The 18649-nt window shown below is 45.9% G+C and overlaps 1 protein-coding gene across 1 annotated transcript; it reads right to left on the reverse strand.

Annotated features, from left to right (window-relative positions):
* Positions 1-4468: 4468 nt before the first annotated feature.
* LOC135365976 (uncharacterized) lies at positions 4469-16765 on the reverse strand. Its single transcript, XM_064598619.1, has 5 exons — positions 16698-16765; positions 15451-15528; positions 11577-11642; positions 6296-6361; positions 4469-4704 (listed from the first exon to the last, which is right to left on the reverse strand). The coding sequence occupies exons 2-5, from the start codon at positions 15515-15517 to the stop codon at positions 4508-4510; spliced, it is 396 nt and encodes a 131-aa protein (XP_064454689.1). The 5' UTR covers positions 15518-15528; positions 16698-16765; the 3' UTR covers positions 4469-4507.
* Positions 16766-18649: the final 1884 nt, after the last annotated feature.

Genomic DNA, 18649 nt, shown 5'->3' on the forward strand with positions numbered 1-18649 from the left:
TTCCTGAAATGAACGATGTGACGCGATAATTAAAACTGAATAAAAATTCTGAATTTCATGAAGCAGCACACGAAATGGAGGCCTCTGGTCATTTTGGGTGATACTGTAGGTAATCAGCTCACCCACTAATGGCAGGGGCGCCGGAACAGGGGGAGTAGGGGGAGCGACGGCTCCCCCTCATTTACAGATGACGTAGCACGGCTCCCTCAATCAAAGGGCACTGCCACAGGGCGACAAGCTCTTGTGCGAATTTTCGTTTAATTGCGAGTTACGTTAGAGAAGAGCTGTTGCAACAGGAACTGGTTCAGTTGGCTGACGGCTTCGGGATCCCCAAACTTATTGCTTCCAGACGTTTTGTCAGACGCGTTAGAGGGACAATCCGAGTGTGCGTCCTCCGGGTAGTTCTCGACCACCTGTGGCTAGACCAGGCATGGCATCTTCGGGTCGTTCGGACCGTCTACGGCAACCCGATGCCACGTGTCTTCGCCCAGAATCTTTTGGCCCCCGAGACCTAGGAATTGTCTTTGCACTCTAACATTTCGAAAGGAAGTAAATGATATATATATATATATTTTACGTAAAGCGGGTAGTCGGGTACGTATAGTCGGTTTTTGTGACAGCGTCGTCGTGACTCTTTCCCGCCCAAGAAAAGAAGGATGTTCCGTGGAGTGACTTGTGGGAGCCCCGTTTAACGAGGTTTTATAAGGGATTGTTGGATGCGCTTGAGAGGCTTGTCCCGTGGTTGGTCTGGAAGGCTGAATAATGTAAACGCGAAGAGGATAGCACCGGTTTTCCCGCCGGAAAAGTTTGGGAATAGTGGTGGCGGCAATAGTTGCGGTATGGCTCGACGATCGGTCTGAAGTGTCAAGTGCAGGTTGCCGCACAGTGCAGTTAGATGCTTTTTGTGACGGGTGCAAGTGCTGTGTGCCACGGTGTGACGTCGAGGGTAATGCTGGAAGACACCCGGCCGACAAGAAGATGTCTGAGGCCTATTCGAAGAATCTTCGCACTTCCCCACCCCTACAGCTAAGTGAAGATGACGAAACTGACGTAAAAATTGTTTAGCCTGTGTGGCAATTTTGAGTTTACGGATTTGTGCAACTTGTTGGGTAGCCTGTCAATTGTTGTTGTTGGCAATTGTGATTTTAAGAAGCAGAGATCACTTTTGTGCATCTTGTCGAGAGGCCTGTGTAGCGAGTTTGATTTTAAGTTTCTTGATCTTAGAGTGTCTGAGTAATTTGTTGAATAGCCTGTACGGAACTGCAGTGATCGCGAGGCCGCTGCCCGTAACCCGCTTCACCACCTGAGTCCGAATCTTGATTAGCACGAAGCTCCAGACTTTACTCAGTATCGTCCCGACCGAGCCCGTGACAGGCACCTGTAGGCTCTTACTGACACCCACACCGCGCCAGAAAAGCCTGATTTAATCGCGAAGGCAAATGGATTGAGGATCAGACGATATTCGCTTCCAGACCCGCATAATATAGTTCCAGATTTTCTTTGGAGTTGGCGTCCTGCAGTCGTGCTGTGAGACTATTGGTAAGGGAGTGTTCGTTCCGTGCTGCGGCTCCCACGTTCTGTTGGGTCTTCCATTGTTGGGGCTGCCGCATCGGCAACACGCTTACCAGACACAAATATCCTTGACTGGAAAAAGACCGCGTTCTCGCAGCTAATAGGGTTCGTTTATCTTTCCTTGTTTGTAAAGTACGTATAAAAGCTATGTAAATTATGTTTGTAATTACATTAACATTATCTTCTCACTGACATATTCATACACATTACTTCTGCAATGTTAGTTTAGGGCTGCTGTACAAGTATGCACATGCAAAAGTCGTAATTTGCCTGGAGCACGTTTTCAATTTGTGTACCCCCCTCTATTGCCTGCATGAGCCCTCAAGGAAAATAAATGATGATGATGATGATGTTTATTGTAGCATTTTTTTTCGCTCCCCCAGTGGAAAAATAGTTCCGACGCCACTGAACAATGGCATAGTAACACAAGGTAACAAGAACTAGGATTATGGTGAATGTCAATCAAATTAAACAAAGTACCCTGCAGAGATGAATCCTGAAGTTTCAAGTAGATTTGCATAAAATATGAAAGGAACACAAACGCTGTTATAAAAAGCAAACAGAAACTTCACTTCAAGAAGCTGCTCGCCAGGTGGGTTACGTAGAATCGCAGGCACGGAAGTATTGCCAAAAACTGCGCGGAAGCTCTTAGCAGCGATATTGTTTACCTCCTGCTGTGGTGCTGAGTTTATACGCAGCAGTGACCATTGGTAATACAGCAAGCAAGACACATGGTACAAACGCCTTCTAACAACTGCCTTTATTTTGTGCATGTCCAACATATTCGCGACTCCCATGAACTACAGGTGGCGCCCCCAAATTCCAAGATGGCGGACGAGTATACACATATTTATACGCAGCAATGACAGGTTGTCACATTGGGGTGCTCCATGCTGTTCGTGGCTGTGTAGGGACCTTGCAGAGTCCAGTAAAGTGGTGCTTTGGCGACATGTACACCTTGTTGTAGTTACTCAGTTTGTTTCGTGTGAGAACATGACCAAACGCCCTCCGGGCCCTGAGGGTATGACGACAGGCGCTGAGTTTTCATTTTTCAGGGTTGGGGCGCGCAGCGTGCTTCCGTCCAAGAGCGAACGCGAGGTGCGTGAGGGCGGGGGGGCGGGGGGAGAGTGATACAAGCAAAGAGCTCCATTCCGAAACTACACTTCCATTTTAGTCCCCGCTCATCACCGATAACGATGCTGAAAGTCTGACGCAAATTGGCGGAGTTGTTCCGGTGCAATTTGACTTAACGCTGGCAAGATCAGACGACGGATGTTGAGAGCATTCCGGAATTCCCCCTCTGTAAACGTCACTCGAACAAAGCCAATCAGTGAGCGACAGAGGGACATTGGCGTCCGGTCGCCGAGCAGGAGTCATGGCGTCCGTGTAGACCACTGTACTGTTTACAAACAAGAGGCGCGCTGTTTGAGCATGCGCGGGATTGGTGTGGGCAAGACACGCTGAACGCAGCCGTACGTAATGCTTTCTGCAAGTGTGGTGAACGGCACTGCTACACCGCTCCCAACTGCCTCTTTCCACAATACCCCAACTAATTTAGAGCTCCGAATGAATGAGACAGGTGTTGCTACAAGACGAAGTTGTTTATGAGTGTCCCTTTGCGCTGCGCATTGACAACTGAACAGCCCGATAGACCTGCCTTGACAGAAACTGGTGAAAAGTGATTTCGCCAACTTCTCCCCATTGAATACTGTAGCCGAAGGATGTACAGCTTTTGCGGCATGCCCAGATTGCATGAAAACAATCACTCCAGTTTACTGCTGTTTTGCCCACACGAAGCAGATTATCTGCTAATTGCATCACCGCCGCAAAACGTGACGTCACGCGCGCAGATTGGTTTATAAATCTCGGAGAAGTCTGAGCTCGACTCAAGGGGTGTTGTTTTTGGTTAGCGTCGTACGTGTGCGTACAGACAGGAGCGTAACACCATGTTCCACGGAACACATACATTCTACGTGTACTCTACAGGTTTGAACATGCATGCTTTCAAGGAGGTAAATCAGCCCATATTTCTATTTCAGTTTCGACTGGAAACAGCGTAAAGTGCAAAACACGGCACTTTTGTCCCGCGTCCTGATAATACAAGAATATTCTGAGAACTAATTAGAGCATGTGTGGTGTTTGAATGTATGTAAATATAATCAGTGGCGTATCTAGAGCTACTTGCGCCCATGGCAACATGGTTAACATGATGTCCTTGGGGATGCGTTTTCGTGTGGTCCGCACTAGGTTTCACGCTACAACCTCTCTAATGGCGGGTGCTTTAGATCATTTATGAATGTGCCAGGTTGAGTGCCCTACCTGGCACATTCACAGCCAACCACATAATGGTGCCCCTGTTCCCCTGGCGCCAATGGCACCTGTCCACACCTGCCACACCCTAGATACGCCACTGAATGTAATAAGTGTAGTGCAAGCACTTGATTTTGTAGGTCTTTCTATGTAACTATCATATCGCGTCGCGTCGTACATTCTCTTACTGGAAGGCTATCTAGAAATGGATATATGTGCGTCACACTTTTAAACTCTTAGGGACCACATCTGAACACGTGGGTGCGAGGAATGCTCTTACAATTTTGAGATGAGATTTAGAAGCATTTCTGATAGCCGGGTTATCGTAAACTCTGATAGTGGATTGCAAAAACAATAGTCGGAATAGCGTTGCAATAGCAATAGTTCCCTTTTGCCCTTGTAGAGAGCTGCTGTGGTAGAAAGTGCGACCCCTGCAGCATTGCTCATTGATTCCTCTATGTACAGCGCAGGCATCGACGAGAATTATGTGACGCTCATATCTGCATCGCGTAAACATCTCCTGGCCTACACCTCATTCACCTCCTCCATTACTTGTTTGTTGCCAAATAACATCGCTAGATTGTTATATCGTTGTGTATACTCAGGTGATTCTCTTTATTGACGTCTACAAGCAGCATAACACCAGACACAGACTTCTTACCTGTCCAAGACAACAGCAGAAACATCCCTTGACGCCGCCCTGAAGCCTCAGAAGGCGTTGGAAACTCATCACGGAAGTGCCATTCATTTGACACAGGAAAGCAGTGAACGATGAACTCGCAAGACCGAAGCATCCTTGAACGACGAGGCATGGTGTAATATCTGCATCACGAAACAACATGAAACGTGTATGATACGAAGATGCTGTTCACGATGAACAAAGAATAAACACAGACAGGTGAACACAGCGGGCTAATGCAACTGCCATGTTTTACTCTGCTTTAGCCCAACAGCATTGCAAACAGGATATAGGATATAGCAAAACAGGATTTGAAATTTAAAAAAATAAACGTACCCGTACAAGACACATGCACAAAAACCCTTTTGTTACATACGGGGTGTTTCACCGAAAGTGATAGAAAGTTATAAAGTGATAGAAAGTTATAACTGGCGAAATACTCGTCGGAGGATTGTGGGACTTTCGGCAATTGCTTTCTGGGAACTTTTCCCGCCATTTAGGAAGGCTTTGGACAATTTTTAATTCAGGGAATTTTGTCGACTGAACATCCGATATTCCCAACCGAACCTCACTTTTTTTTTACAGAAATGTGAAGTGCTGCACGGATAACTACGGATCCAACAAAAACTATGTACAGTACCTAAACAGAAATAGTCGAAACAAATAGTAAAAACCGACCGCAGTCGCAGTCGCGCTGCTGCAGTCACAGCGGCTTTGCGCATGCGCAACGGTCGCAGGCCACTGCTGACGCGCGTCTGACTATAAACGCATATTTCCCGAGTGGCTTGGCATGGCAGGTCTGACTTGGGCTGTCGCTGACTGCGACGTCAAAAACGTTGGACTATATCTGTGCCTTTACATGTTGCAATTGAATGCATACTTACTTGTGCTTTTTCAACTTTCCAGAAAGCTTAAGCTGCTGGAGCTCAAATACGAATTCATCATGTGCTATTAAGAACATCTCCTGCGTTGTGTTCCTTCTTAAGTCCTCGTCTTATAGCGCTCAGCAGCAATATGGTCTCATACCAACAAGCCCAGATTTCGTCACTCTTCCAGTATATCTCAAATACTTTGTTGAGCGAATCAAGATGTCCCCAAGGCAGTCAAGCAAGGGACCAATCAACCATGAAATGTTATCTATTACATGTAACTCTGTAGTTCCTCTAACTGCTATAATTTAATTTTAATTACATTATAGTTGCGCTACATGTATGTTAGAATATGTATAATGATGGACTAAAATAAAATGCAATTTTGCATTGCAGCTCTTTGGATCTGCCTTTGCTGGGAACAGCGATCATGCAAAGGGGCTCCGGTAACATATCAGTTGGATTGGTACAAGAGTCCAAACAGGGAGCACTCCAGTGAAGCTTATTCAGCTGGTCGCAGCTCAACAATGAGGTTTACAACCAATTTCAGTCGACCGGTTAGAAACTAGTTGGGCCAACTGGTACCAGTTGAGACTGAGACCGGCCAGAAACCAGTTGGGCCACTGGTACCAGTTGATCAAACTGGTCCCTGTTCGGTAACACAGTTCACCCAGACCCAGTTGCAACTGGACCAGTTCAAAAGATTTTTGCCTGAGAAGACAGCTCAAACAGACATACTAGGTTGAAAAATACAAACATGTGCTCATCAGAAATATATCGAGGCTATCAGAACGAGGTCTGTTCGAGATGGCAGTTAACACAAGCACATGTTAAGTGCCAGAAAAAGTTGATAAAAGTGACGCACCTTTCATCACAAAGAATAGGTCGTTGTTCTTCGAGCCCTGAACCCTGAACTGCCATGAAGGATATGCTGCATAAAGAAACGGGTTAATTACATCCATCGTTCACTACGCATGTCATCAATAGAAATGTGTCTTTCATGTGAGCGTTCTCTACAGCTGACAAGCGGAGAAGTGCGTCAGTGTAGCCAAAAGGATGTGTGCACGGTGCGGGTGTTCGTGGGATGGCAACCGAAAGCGACTAGGACAATGCTTCACTTGGAGGCAGATATACAGGGTGTCCACGCTAAGTGTGAACAGATTTTTTTTGAAATATATCAATCTCTTTTTCCGAGATGAAATCAATTACAATATAGCATATGCTGAAGGGCACTCCCTAGGGGGGCATTAACAGACTCCTAAGGCAATGTCTTAATTAACTTTCAATAATTAACTTTTTAATTATAAAAGCTACGAAGTTGCTCCAATGAGAACATCTGATCTCTTCGGTCACCAGATACCAAAGCCGTTTTCAGAACAAAAATCCGTTCGATAGATCGTCCGCAAAAAAATCGTGAAGGAACGCCATTTTTTTCTTTATTTTATTCATTGCGCATCTCTAGAGACGCGTCTTTCCTTCGCCCCCAATACGAGAGGATGAAAGAGCACACTATCGCCTCTTGCGTCCTGAAAAAAGATTAAAAGAAAACAGAAAATGCAGCCCAAGATAAGGGCAGTCGCGATAGAGTCACCCCAGAGATTTCTGTTGTTGGTTTGTTTCCGCAAGTTAAAGCTAATCTTCGACGCATGAGGCGGCACTGTGCTCTTTCACTCTCTCACAATGGGGGTAAAGGAAAGCCGCTTCTTTGAAGATGCGCAATAAACCAAATAAAGCAAAAAATGGCGTCCCTTCACGAGTTTTTTGCGGACGATCTACCGAACGGATTTTTGTCCTGAAAACGGTTTTGGTATCTGGTGACCGAAGAGATCAGATGTTCTCATTGGAGCAACTTCGTAGCTTTTATAATTAAAAAGTTAATTATTGAAAGTTAATTAAGACATTGCCTTAGGAGTCTGTTAATGCCCCCTAGGGAGTGCCTTGGTGGTGGTGATAGAGCTTGCCGTTGTCGGCCTCACGTATGTGGGCAACGTCACGACTGACGCCCTGGGGGAATGTGCGTCCTGGGCCGACTTCTAAGGGAACTGTGCCGACATATGTCTGAGCATCTGAGGAAAACCCAGGAAAAACCCCACACAGCACAGCCGGCACCTGGATTCGAACCCGGGTACCTCCCAGTCTCGACGTGACATGGCCAGCACGCTAACCACTGTGCCACAGGAGTGCCCTTCAGCAAATGCTATATTGCAATTGATTTCATCTCGGAAAAAGTGATTGATATATTTTTAAAAAATCTGTTCACACTTAGCGTGGACACCCTGTATATGTTACCGTGCAGGTATTGCCGCCAATGTGGTTATCCCAATGGATAACAGCCGCCCGATTTCCTGCGTAAGGTCGCTTCATCGCATCACTATTGTGGTACTGACCTGAACGTTAACCGACTACCATGCGGTCGAGTGAAGCATGTGGAGTATTCTATCTTGTCTTCTTATAGCTTGCGTTGACGCGGAGAACATGCCTATGAATTTCAGCATGCAGCGCATGTTCCCACACTGCGCAGTGGTTTGTGTGCATCGACGAAATCACGACCTAATAGGCTATAGAGGCCATGTCGTAATCAGCAACCCCTATGCGTGTAGCAAGTGTGTAAGCCGATGTGCCACCGAAATGTACGAGGAACTTCATCACGATGCAATTCATCACCACAAGTGCTATTTCTTGGTACTCCTAGTATTGATAGACGTTACACGTAGATGCTTTTCAACATGCCATGACAGAGTTCTGAAACACGTCTCCCAAAACTCAGTATCACATGGTTTTGGTTTAAGAGTTACATTTAGCTTTTTTCTGTTGCTTTTCAGTGCCAAGTATGTTTGTTTTGAAGAAAGTTTAAGTCAGTACGTGCGGAAGCGTAGTAAAGGGTTAGATGATGGCAATGAAGTTACCGTCATCATCTAGCCATGACGGACGCCACCATCATGGCTTGCAAACCGTCATACCAGGCAGGTTGCAAGATATCACATCAGGTGGCAGGGCCCTCGTCACCATGGCGGCTTCCGTGTTATACGGAAAATACAAAGAAGTACGAACAAGAGAAAAACAGCGAAATGAAAAGCGTGCACACACAAGAATTCCACCACCGCGAACATGCGCGAGAATAATAACGAGAATAGCAACACGGAAATTGCCAACGTGTGTGGACATGCACCACGGACAAGAATAGTAACATCGGAAACAAGGGGACATGTTCTGCCAATGGCAACAAGGTAAATCGCAAAATATGCACTACTCCAATACATGCTGTCAAGGAATCGCAATATGGGCCTGGTAAACACGACAAGATAACAGGCCTTAAAACGGTATCTGACCGACATCGGAAGTATATCTCTACGCACATCACTCACCGTCTTCTTCACGTGATTAAAGAGTTCCACAGCAACGGTCGCGATACGAGAGCGACACGCCAGACGACCGCACCCAACGTGGGCCAAACAGAAAACTGAATCTGGCGCCCTCTTTGGTGAGCATACGCCAGGCCTCCACAGCTCCCCGCATTTGCGGCAGTAGAAAAATAAAACACGTCACAGTCACGGGGTATTACATCGTCAGGCATCATGACGGATGCCCATTGGCCAAAGGAGGATGCGCGCTCCGGGATTGGTTGATAAAGTTTCGAAATATCTGACAGCTCACTTTTCGCGGGCAGTCGGCCAGGCGGGCAGCTCCAAGCAAGGTCGCTGCGTCTCCGCGGCTCGCCGATGTCGGTTGACCACAACGACCAAAGAAGAAGTGTAGGCGTGGGTTTGTTCGTGAGCTATAGTGACTCTGGCCATGTACTGATCTCCGATAAAGTGTCAACCTACGGACATTCTTGCCGGGTCGGAACTGGAATGCTTGGTGAGCTGACGCCTGAGGAACACTTTCGAGCGCTGTCGCATTTTCAAATACAGTGACTAAGAAGAGAGTGTTCGTAACGACAAAAGTATTTCCCGTGACTGTGTGACCTACGGTGCATCGCCAGAATGAGAAGAAGATGCTCATCTGTGAAACGCACGCACTCGTGGACTTCGCTCGCTTCCAGAAGTAGACTGTATGTGTGCTTTGCAAGTTCGAACTTGGTTTGGTTGCTGTCTATTCAAGAAACGAAACGTCCTGTACGCACGGTGAATATATGAGTCAAGCATTTGAGTTTATACGTTGCATCAATAAATATGTATTTCGCCTATCAAAAATGTCTTAGTTATTTTGGAATAACGGGCGCCAGGTATGAAAACCAGTAGAAGTCAATGGCAGCCAGGGCCGGCCGAAAGCCGAGCCAAACTGAGAGGTTGCTGATTGGTTGGCTGCTAGGCATCACGACTCATTTTCATTGGTCGTATGTCCAGTGTTGCCTGAATTATCTCAAACTATGGGCTCTATGGGGAGCTGTGGACGCCTGCATACGCCATGCAGATGCGCCGCGCGTGCCGTTGGACATTCAGGTTTTGGTCTCGTGGGCCTTCTGGACACACATAAATAAGTGATGTCGTTGCCACACGCTTATTTACTCGTCGATCTTCAAAACTATGCGTAGGACAATCACTGATTACGTAACAACATCTTGCTGGGAGGTCGTCAATATGTCTACGCTCAAAAAAATGAATCTCTGTCCTCGCCTTACCTTGCTCAAGTTCAATCCACTCTACCACCTCTCCAGCGTTGCGACGTCTTTAGACTTTCTTCGTCCGACACGAAGCACCTCTCTGAATTGTTTCCCAGTGTATGGAACAGAAAGGTGTCGTTGGCTGCACATACGTTCGAGCGTTGTCTTAAAAAAGGTGATCTTATGGGATCAACAATGTTGCGTCTTGGTGTCGGGCAAGCCCATCACGCACTCCTCCACTTAAACCAAGTCAATCATTTGTTGCAACGTAAGACGGGGAAGAAACCTTCCCGTTTTCGCAGAGTCTCGAAACTATAGCGTCTCACTTCCCTGGCCAAATCTCGCCAGCCTCAGCAGCAGCAGCAAGCCTTAATAGTGTGGTGGACTTATAACGGGATATGATAAACCCAATGGGGTACTGGCTGGCGTAGAGCGTTACAGGAAAGCGCTCCATATCTCCAGAGATAGGGCCCCCACCATTCTCAGAAAGCTCGACGCATACACTGTCCACCATCCGGTGAGAAGAACAGAAGATGCGTCATCGGCCTCAAGATGAAAGACGTCTTGCAAATAGATATATCGCCGACTTCTCAAAGAACAAGTGGTACAACAGAGCGATTTACCGCGTTGTAATTAGCAGAACATGTTTCCTTGTTTTTATTATTCTTGTCTGTACATGTCCATACATGTTTGCAGTTCCCTTGAACAGACTCTTGAAGCTACAGAACTTTGATAAGACACATACCGACCACTCCTATTGCACTCGATTTTCAGTACATTGTGCTGCTTGGGCCTATAGTCCTTGGGGCCCTATACAGACCATACTCCCATCTAACCCTGCTCCCTTTCTTCCAAAGACTAAAGAGCAGAGCAATCCCAGATATGGAGCACCGAATGAGCATCTCCGCTTGGCCCAGCCCGCGAATTATGGAGAAAAGAAGACCGCGCTGAACGTGAAGAGCTAATGACAACACCATGCAATGGACCACGTCCAACAGCTCTTCCACAGCGATGAAGGATGAAATTTTGACAAATTTATGCAAGCGAAGTTCCCCATTTCTTTGTATAACGAATAAACTTCGCTCGTTAATGCCCAGGATGTGCATGAGCGTATGAGCATGTGGTGCACCATTCCGGGGGCCCTCTGGCCGTTCATGGGCACCAGAAAGATACAAATCAATAAATAAATAAATAAAATGAGCGTTTCATTTACCAGCGTCCGTGCGTTAGATGAAGCAGTTTTATCTTGAAAGTCAAATTTTTCTGTTGACGCGTGTTATGTGTTCGGTGAGTTATTGGTCGGGGACGCGTAAGTTATGAGCTGTAGTGTAGTGACAGTAGTAAGTTATGACCTGAAGTTATGACCCAAAATGACCTGTGATCAAGTACTCCAGACTGTTCTCCAGACTCTGTGAAACGTTACCTGTGCGAATAGATTACGGCAGGCTCAACGATATCTTCAAGATCAGTGCCGCATTACCTTGTATTCTTGATCCTCGCAACGTTTTCGAATTGCAAGAAAGATTAGACAAGTTCCACTCACCATATACATTGTACCTGTTCGAAAAACTGTAACCAGGACCACTACTTGCCTCCATCGCGTTAGGACCTGAAAAAGCAACAGTGACCTCAATATGGAAAACGGAAGTACAGAAGAGTGCCCGCTCCTGCAGGTATATACGAGGGTGGTTCCATAAGTTTCCGGCCCGACCAACTTTTAATAGTCATAGAGACGAAACAAGTGTATCACTTTTTCGACATAGTCACCCTTCACTTCGATGCACTTTTGACATCTTTCAACCAGCATTCTTATACCCTTGAAAATATAGTCCGAAGTTTTGTCCGCAAAATGCTGGAAAACTGCCTCTTGCACCTCACTATCGTTTTGAAATCTCCGTCCTCTGAGATCCCTCTTCAAGTTTGAGAACAGGAAGTAGTCAGTCGGTGCCAAGTCTGGACCGTAGGGTGGGTGGTGGATTTCTTCGAAGCTGCACTCCTTCAGTGCAGCCTTGGCAACAGAAGCCGTGTGGACAGGGGCATTGTCCTGGAGCAACCGAGGCCACCTCGACTCAACCTGCTGCACCTCTTTTCCTTGATGGTGTCTCGCAGTCGGTGCAGGAGTGAAGCATACTAAGTCGCATTCACTGTGGTGTTCCTCTCTTTGAAGTCGACGAGGAGGATCCCGTGACAATCCCAAAGTATTGTTGCCATGATCATCTTTATGGATTGTGTGACCTTGGCTTTCCTTGAGGGTGCTTCTCCTGGTTTGCGCCATTCCATCGACTCCTTTTTCGAAAGGGGATCATAGTAGAGCACCATAGTCTCATCTCCTGTGACAATTGACTTCAATATTTCTTCTTCGTTCTCTCGAAAGAGCTCCAATAACTCTTTGGCACAGACAACGCGCTGTTGCTTTTGAACTGACGAGAGAAGTCGTGGCACCCCTCTCATACTGCCCTTTTTCATTTGAAAGCCCTCGCCAATGATGCGAAAAACGGTTGTTTTGGAAAGCCCCAGCCTTTCTGAGATTTCCTTTACCTCCAGACGCCTGTCGCTCAGCACTTCCTTCTCGACAAGAGACAAATTTTCTTGTGTCACCACTTCCACTGGACGACCATCGCGTGGATCATCTTCAATGGACTCTCGCCCCAGTCGAAACTGGTTAGCCCAGTCTTTTACCGTTGTGTACGACGGAGAGGCTTCCTTGTACACATTGTCCAGTCGCGTTTTAATTTTTTTAGGCAAAAGTCCCTCTTTTGTCAAGAATTTTATCACAGCGTGGTACTCGATTTTTTCCATTTTAACTGAAGAGTGCGCCCTGGCTGTTTGAAATGCCCCTCTCCAACCGACAAAAGCATGGAGAGGGTTGAGGGTGGTGCTCCGGTCCTCCAACAGATGGCGCCACGCGTCCTTTATTAGCATTTTCAAATTCGCGCGCATTTTCTACCTCGGGCCGGAAACTTATGGAACCACCCTCGTACATGTTGCCGTTCACTGCGGAGAGCACAGCCATTACGTGTTGCAGCAGGAAATGCTTCAAGGACGAAAATGAATGAAGAACATAATAAAATGTCACGAGTACATTTCTGCGCTGATGCTGACATTTTCATTACTCCTGCTGGACCGATTCAATAGCAGTCTAATATTTCAAAACACCTAGCCAGTGCCGAATCTAAGGTGGGAGTTTGGGCCCATGCCCTGAGGCCCCCACTATAAGGCCCCCCCATGAGTGTAATTGTTACTGTTTCATCTACTAATGCTACCCACTATGATTTTAAAAATCGCATGTGCGGAGATATAAAACGCTTGAATATAAAACGTGCCGTCATGAAATGCTATGCATACACTAATCTGAGATGGCAGGCAGAGAATGGCTGACTGTACATTGTAAATGCACGTGAGGAAGCATAAGGAGGTACAGTCTGCTTGTGTATCCCTGCCTCATGGCTCCACTCGGATGCCCCTGCTACTACATGAGTCCTCGCTTGACCATGAGGTGGATGCCTGCTAAAACGTTGTTGCATGCAGGGATGGGCAGTATTTAAATACATTGTAATTAAAATACTATTTAAAATAGAAATACATGTATTTCTATTTTGTAGTTAAATACAGTCTTGAAAAATGTATCTATAATTATACTTAATTACCAATTTTTGGGTACTTATTCTCCTAAATACCTTATAACTACTCCCAAATACAGAGTGTACTGATTTATATCTTAAAGTTGCCTGCACTTTGACCTTTCGGGAAGGAGGGCAAGCTTTGGGCCCAGTTATGCCGTGTTTTCGCAAGCACGCATATGCGACAAACCATTTTAGATGGCGAGTTTTTTACTGTTGTTGCGGACAACGGTTGCGACAATCCGATTACCTTCTTGTACGGAGCATCTTCGTCAAATTTAATACTAGCATTTGTATAATTTAGCATTGTAAATTTAATACGAGCAAAAGAATTCTTCGAGCATTCGAGAAACTTCTAATATTAAAATCGCCATGATAGTCTAACAAATAAACACTATTGTTCGTTGCGGATTTGTTGTTCTGAACATAGTTATTTCTGTAATTCCAGATGACATTTTCCTCACGGTATTTATGGTAGTAGTTACGGTATTTAAATAACGTATTTATAATTTGCATTTAAATACTCATGTTGAAAAGTATTTATGATGAGTATTTAAATACCCCTTTCAATAACGTATTTTGTATTTATATTTAAATGCTCAAAAAGTGTATTTATGCCCATCCCTGGTTGCATGTAATCGCAGCACTGTTTTCTCCGGGATTTGGAAAAATCATCCCCCGGAGAAATCGTTCCCGGAGAAAACGTCCCCAGAGAAATCGTCCCCGGTGGGAACCTCGGTTAGAACTGGGTGATAGGTTAGTCTTCAGATGTTAGGTTAGTGTAGGACGTGTTTTTGACAGTTCACCATGCGACAGAGGGGACCAACCCACAGCTGGACACGCGCGCTAAGGTACGCTATAGCGTCATTTGACGAAAGCTACTTTTCACATTGTTTCGAGTTACTGTACCGTTTCTATATTTGCGTCGCCCCTGGTGGCGGAATGTCGAACGTCGTATCTTTGAACACAGTAAACAAGGAGGACAGTTTTCGGATTGGCACTTCACGTGGGAAAGTAGCAAGAGAAGATTGCAATAAGAATGAGGAAACAGTGACAGTGCATTGTAGTGATTATGAACACAAAACGTGGTCAACTGTCGACGTCCAACGCTCACGTGGCCTTGAAACAGTTTGTTCACTTAACAGGTGTATTGTATACAGTGTATTGCTGTAAGCGTACTGGGCGAACACAATCCATCTGGACAGGTCCTGGTCGCACGTCACAGCAAACGTCAAGGCACACGTGACCCTAAAGATGACGGCGACCGTGATCGGCGGCCAAAGCGTTTGTAAACAATGCGGTTGTTGTTTCAGTGCGACTTTCTGGCGATCACAGCAATAATTTTCATCCAATGATCTCGCAGTAAAACGCGGAGTTTTGCACACAAGGGCGTACTGTTGACAACTCCAAAGATGCGAAGACGACCGCGCGTCAAGACCCACCGAGCCGATGCGCTGTACTAAGGAAAACTCGGCTACCATATGTTGCGGAAGAAACACAGCATAGTTTACGCTGGCAAAATGCGGTAATCTCGTGGCATTATACGACGACGGAAATATGTCGGTAAGTGGCAAAACGACATGTAAACAAAGACACATTACCTCAAAATGGCGTTTTCTTTGACGTGTGACAAGGACAAGATTGCAGTTTTGCCAGAAGCACCCTGCTCGAGAGTAGTTACAACAATGGCGGGTTTGTGTCACCCCTGTGATTATCTCCCCCAATGAACGTGGCAGTCGTCTGCAGGTGGCTGCGCATGCACATATGCTCACCCGAAATAGGTCCATTTCTGCTCACCTGGTACGAAACACAACCACACTTGGTTCTCCTGCGCCAGTCCCTCAAGACCAGTATTTGGTTCCATTAAGCCACGCCCTGAAACACAAACTTAACTGAAGTATAATCAAGGAATGCACACAACACACCTATAGCCCTGTTGCACATATCCTAGAGAATGGGTGTGTGCTTTACTTATCACGCCATTAAAGGGAGACTTTGTAAGGATTCGAAAACAAAGTTAGGTGAGCATCATACCGAACAGGGACCGCTCACTTGATGCCAAGTACAACATTCGCATTCATTTTGCACGAATAGTTAATTCATAAATGATGACAATACCAAACCGAAACCAAAATGCAAAGCGCACAGCGGTGAAAGGTACTGTGACATCAGCAAGCATTGCAAATCTGCTATGAAGCTCGCATTATTCCATGCCGGATGACGTCAACAGTGTTGATACAGGATCGGTACAAGAAAGAGGAACAACACAAAAAACTGTTGAACGTGAGTACTGTCGAGAGACGGTGCAATTTATCCTTAGGACGCACCATGTACTGATAAGGCACAAGGGCCCCACCATGTATGCTGTCCTGGGCCCCCCACCACTGTTAATCTGGCGCCGTTCGAACCAACATACGTCTAATAATAATAATTCGAGGCTGTACGCAGCGAGACAACTACCGTCAACGTACGTCTGCGAGTAGGCGTTTTTCTGTGAAAAACCTGAATAGGTCAAATTACGTTCACGATTAACAAACGAACAGATCAACGCAGATCTTAATATTGTAATTAAATCGGCCTCACACGATGGTCGCGCAGTAGTTAAAAACAAGAGGTGCCACCTTTCCAGGTCACACAGCAAAAAAGAAAAGTTAGATTGCCGACCCTGTGATTGGGCCATGCTAAGTAATCCAAATATACACGCTTTATGACGTTTTTTTCTGTGTTTTGTCATCTAGTATATCAGAAACAGGCTACCCCAGGGCCGTGGTATGGGACCCGCGTGGTTTCCTAGTGGCACAGTTCGGTCCCCGGATGACTGCACCCCTGGTCCAGATGCACTGTCCAGAGCTGTAGCAGGGGCTTTCCGTTCTCCTCCACATCCCAAGAGCCCTGGGAACCGTAAAGGAACCCCACTTGTCCTAACCTAACCCGCACATTGTCACGTGAGCCTCCGCAGCCTCTCTGCTATCTGTATTGTGTCCACACTGTAGTGCATTGTGCTCCGGTGCAAAGTCTTTGCCGTTCTCTAGAGCTGGACTCACCTTGTAATTTTGTCACCGACTGCTTTCACTGCGCTGCCACTTATGCTCGAACTGGGTGCACTAGAAGCGAATCTTCCTTTTGCAGCCTGAACGCCGAACTAGAACACTCTTCTTCTTCGTCCTCCTCACACCAGTCCCGCTATCGGTTATATCTCATATGGCCCGAGTGTGCATATAAGGCCCAAGTGACAAAAACGTCCAAATGTTCATAAGACCCGAAAAAAATTGGGCCTTTTGCGCATTTGGGTTAGATGAGCAGGATAGGATAAGGTGTCCAGAAGGCCCTAACGCCCAGAAGGCCCAAATGGTCATATGGCCCGAAAACAAAAAAGGAAGACTAACAGTGTATGTTTTCGACCGTATTTTTCAGTGTATAAGCGCCGTTATACATTGAAAGAAGTTCTCTGAAGAAGTCCTCCGCGTCATCTAATGTCATCATATGCGTGCCATCGTCCTGCGCAGCACTTCTTCAGAGAACTTTTTTTATATATAACGGGGCTTGTACACAGAAAAATGCGGTACTTTTATCAGTGCGAATTATATGCGAGAAATATTTTTCTGTAAAATCGCGTTTTAGGTGTGACTGCGCAGGAATTCCACACTTTGCCGAGAATCGCTACGGCTTGGTATTTTGCTCGGGACTGAGATTTATTATGTTCATCAAGCAGTGCCCATTTTGGACAATTGCACTCGGTCACTCAGTGGAATATGCTCCTTCTGCAGCGCGCATCTCACCGATCGGTTAGAGCGAAAAAAACGGTCCCATGCGTAGGCGTGGTTTGCGACGTTCAGACCCCTCCCGAAATCGTAGCTTTGGTAACGCATCTGGAAGAGAGAAACGAGGAGTAAAACCCTTCTCTCCTATGCAAATTTCCTCCTGAACCCCTTTAGAAATATTTTTTTTCTGGCTACGCTACTGCCGTGCCCGGCTTGGATACCTTCGCAGAAAAAGCGCTACATATTGTGCGTCATAGCAGTATTCAAGCGAAAGTTGAAAAGATTTTAATGCGGCAAACGAATCAGTTGTTCAATAAATATATTAGGCACATAGCTTACCAATCTATACCGAGCGAAATATTGAACGCTGTAACGATTCATATTTATTTGTATTTTACTTTTTGTCACATTTATATCTTATTTGCTTGAAAATTTGTTTCTTCATTTCAGTACTTTTATTAATATTTTTAGTTCAGTTACCTTTTTCTCCTGCTGTCGCATTCAGCATTTAATTAATATTGCGCATATGTGTATACAAAATACAGTATCTATGTCACTCCTAGTCTTGCCTCCTGGTCTTCGTGCCTTATGAGCATTTGGGCCATATGAATATTCTGGCCTTCTGGGCATTTCGGCCTTCTGGATACCTTACCGTGCCCTTCTCATTTGACCCAAATGCTCAAAAGGCCCAAGTTTTTTTCGGGTCTTATGAACATTTGGGCGTTCTGATCACTTGGACCTTATGCACACTTGGGCCATACGAGATGATACCCCGCTATCGCAGGAACTTTTTATTTAGTGATTGTTTGCTGCATGCTCTGCTACTGGCACGCGTAGTAAGGGGGGAGAAAAAGGAAACTTTTTTTTTTAATCAGGCCCGTATCAGGGCCCGTATCAGGCCCTATCAGGCCCGTATCAGGGCCGTATAACTCGCAGAAAAGCAGTCATTCGTAACACAAAAGAAATAGTATGCTTCAGGCATTGAGATTCGAAAACTCTAAGGGTAATGATAAGAGAGCTTAGTGAAGGTGGGATTGTCAAGTAATGTAGGGGTAAAAGTAAATTAGTAGAGGTGAGATACGGGAATGGGGCCGTCCCATTCCATACCAATTCCATTTCAGGAAACGTAGATGCTTGCTTCGTGCTATTTCGATGGGTACTGAACGTACCGCACACGGCACGCCGTATTTAATGTGCTTCTGAGTAGTTTTATCAAATTTAATTCGCAAGAATTT

The sequence above is a fragment of the Ornithodoros turicata genome, chromosome 8 (genome assembly GCF_037126465.1).
Source record: "Ornithodoros turicata isolate Travis chromosome 8, ASM3712646v1, whole genome shotgun sequence".
In the NCBI taxonomy this organism is placed as follows: Eukaryota; Metazoa; Arthropoda; class Arachnida; order Ixodida; family Argasidae; genus Ornithodoros; species Ornithodoros turicata.

Coding starts and splice junctions, on each gene's coding strand:
- LOC135365976 (XM_064598619.1), bottom strand. CDS start 15,517: ATGGAACCAAATACTGGTCTTGAGGGACTGGCGCAGGAGAACCAAGTG. Junction 11,643..15,450: donor GTGGTTGTGTTTCGTACCAG/GTGAGCAGAAAT, acceptor TTGCTTTTTCAG/GTCCTAACGCGATGGAGGCA. Junction 4,705..6,295: donor CCTATTCTTTGTGATGAAAG/GTGCGTCACTTT, acceptor TTCGTGATGCAG/ATATTACACCATGCCTCGTC.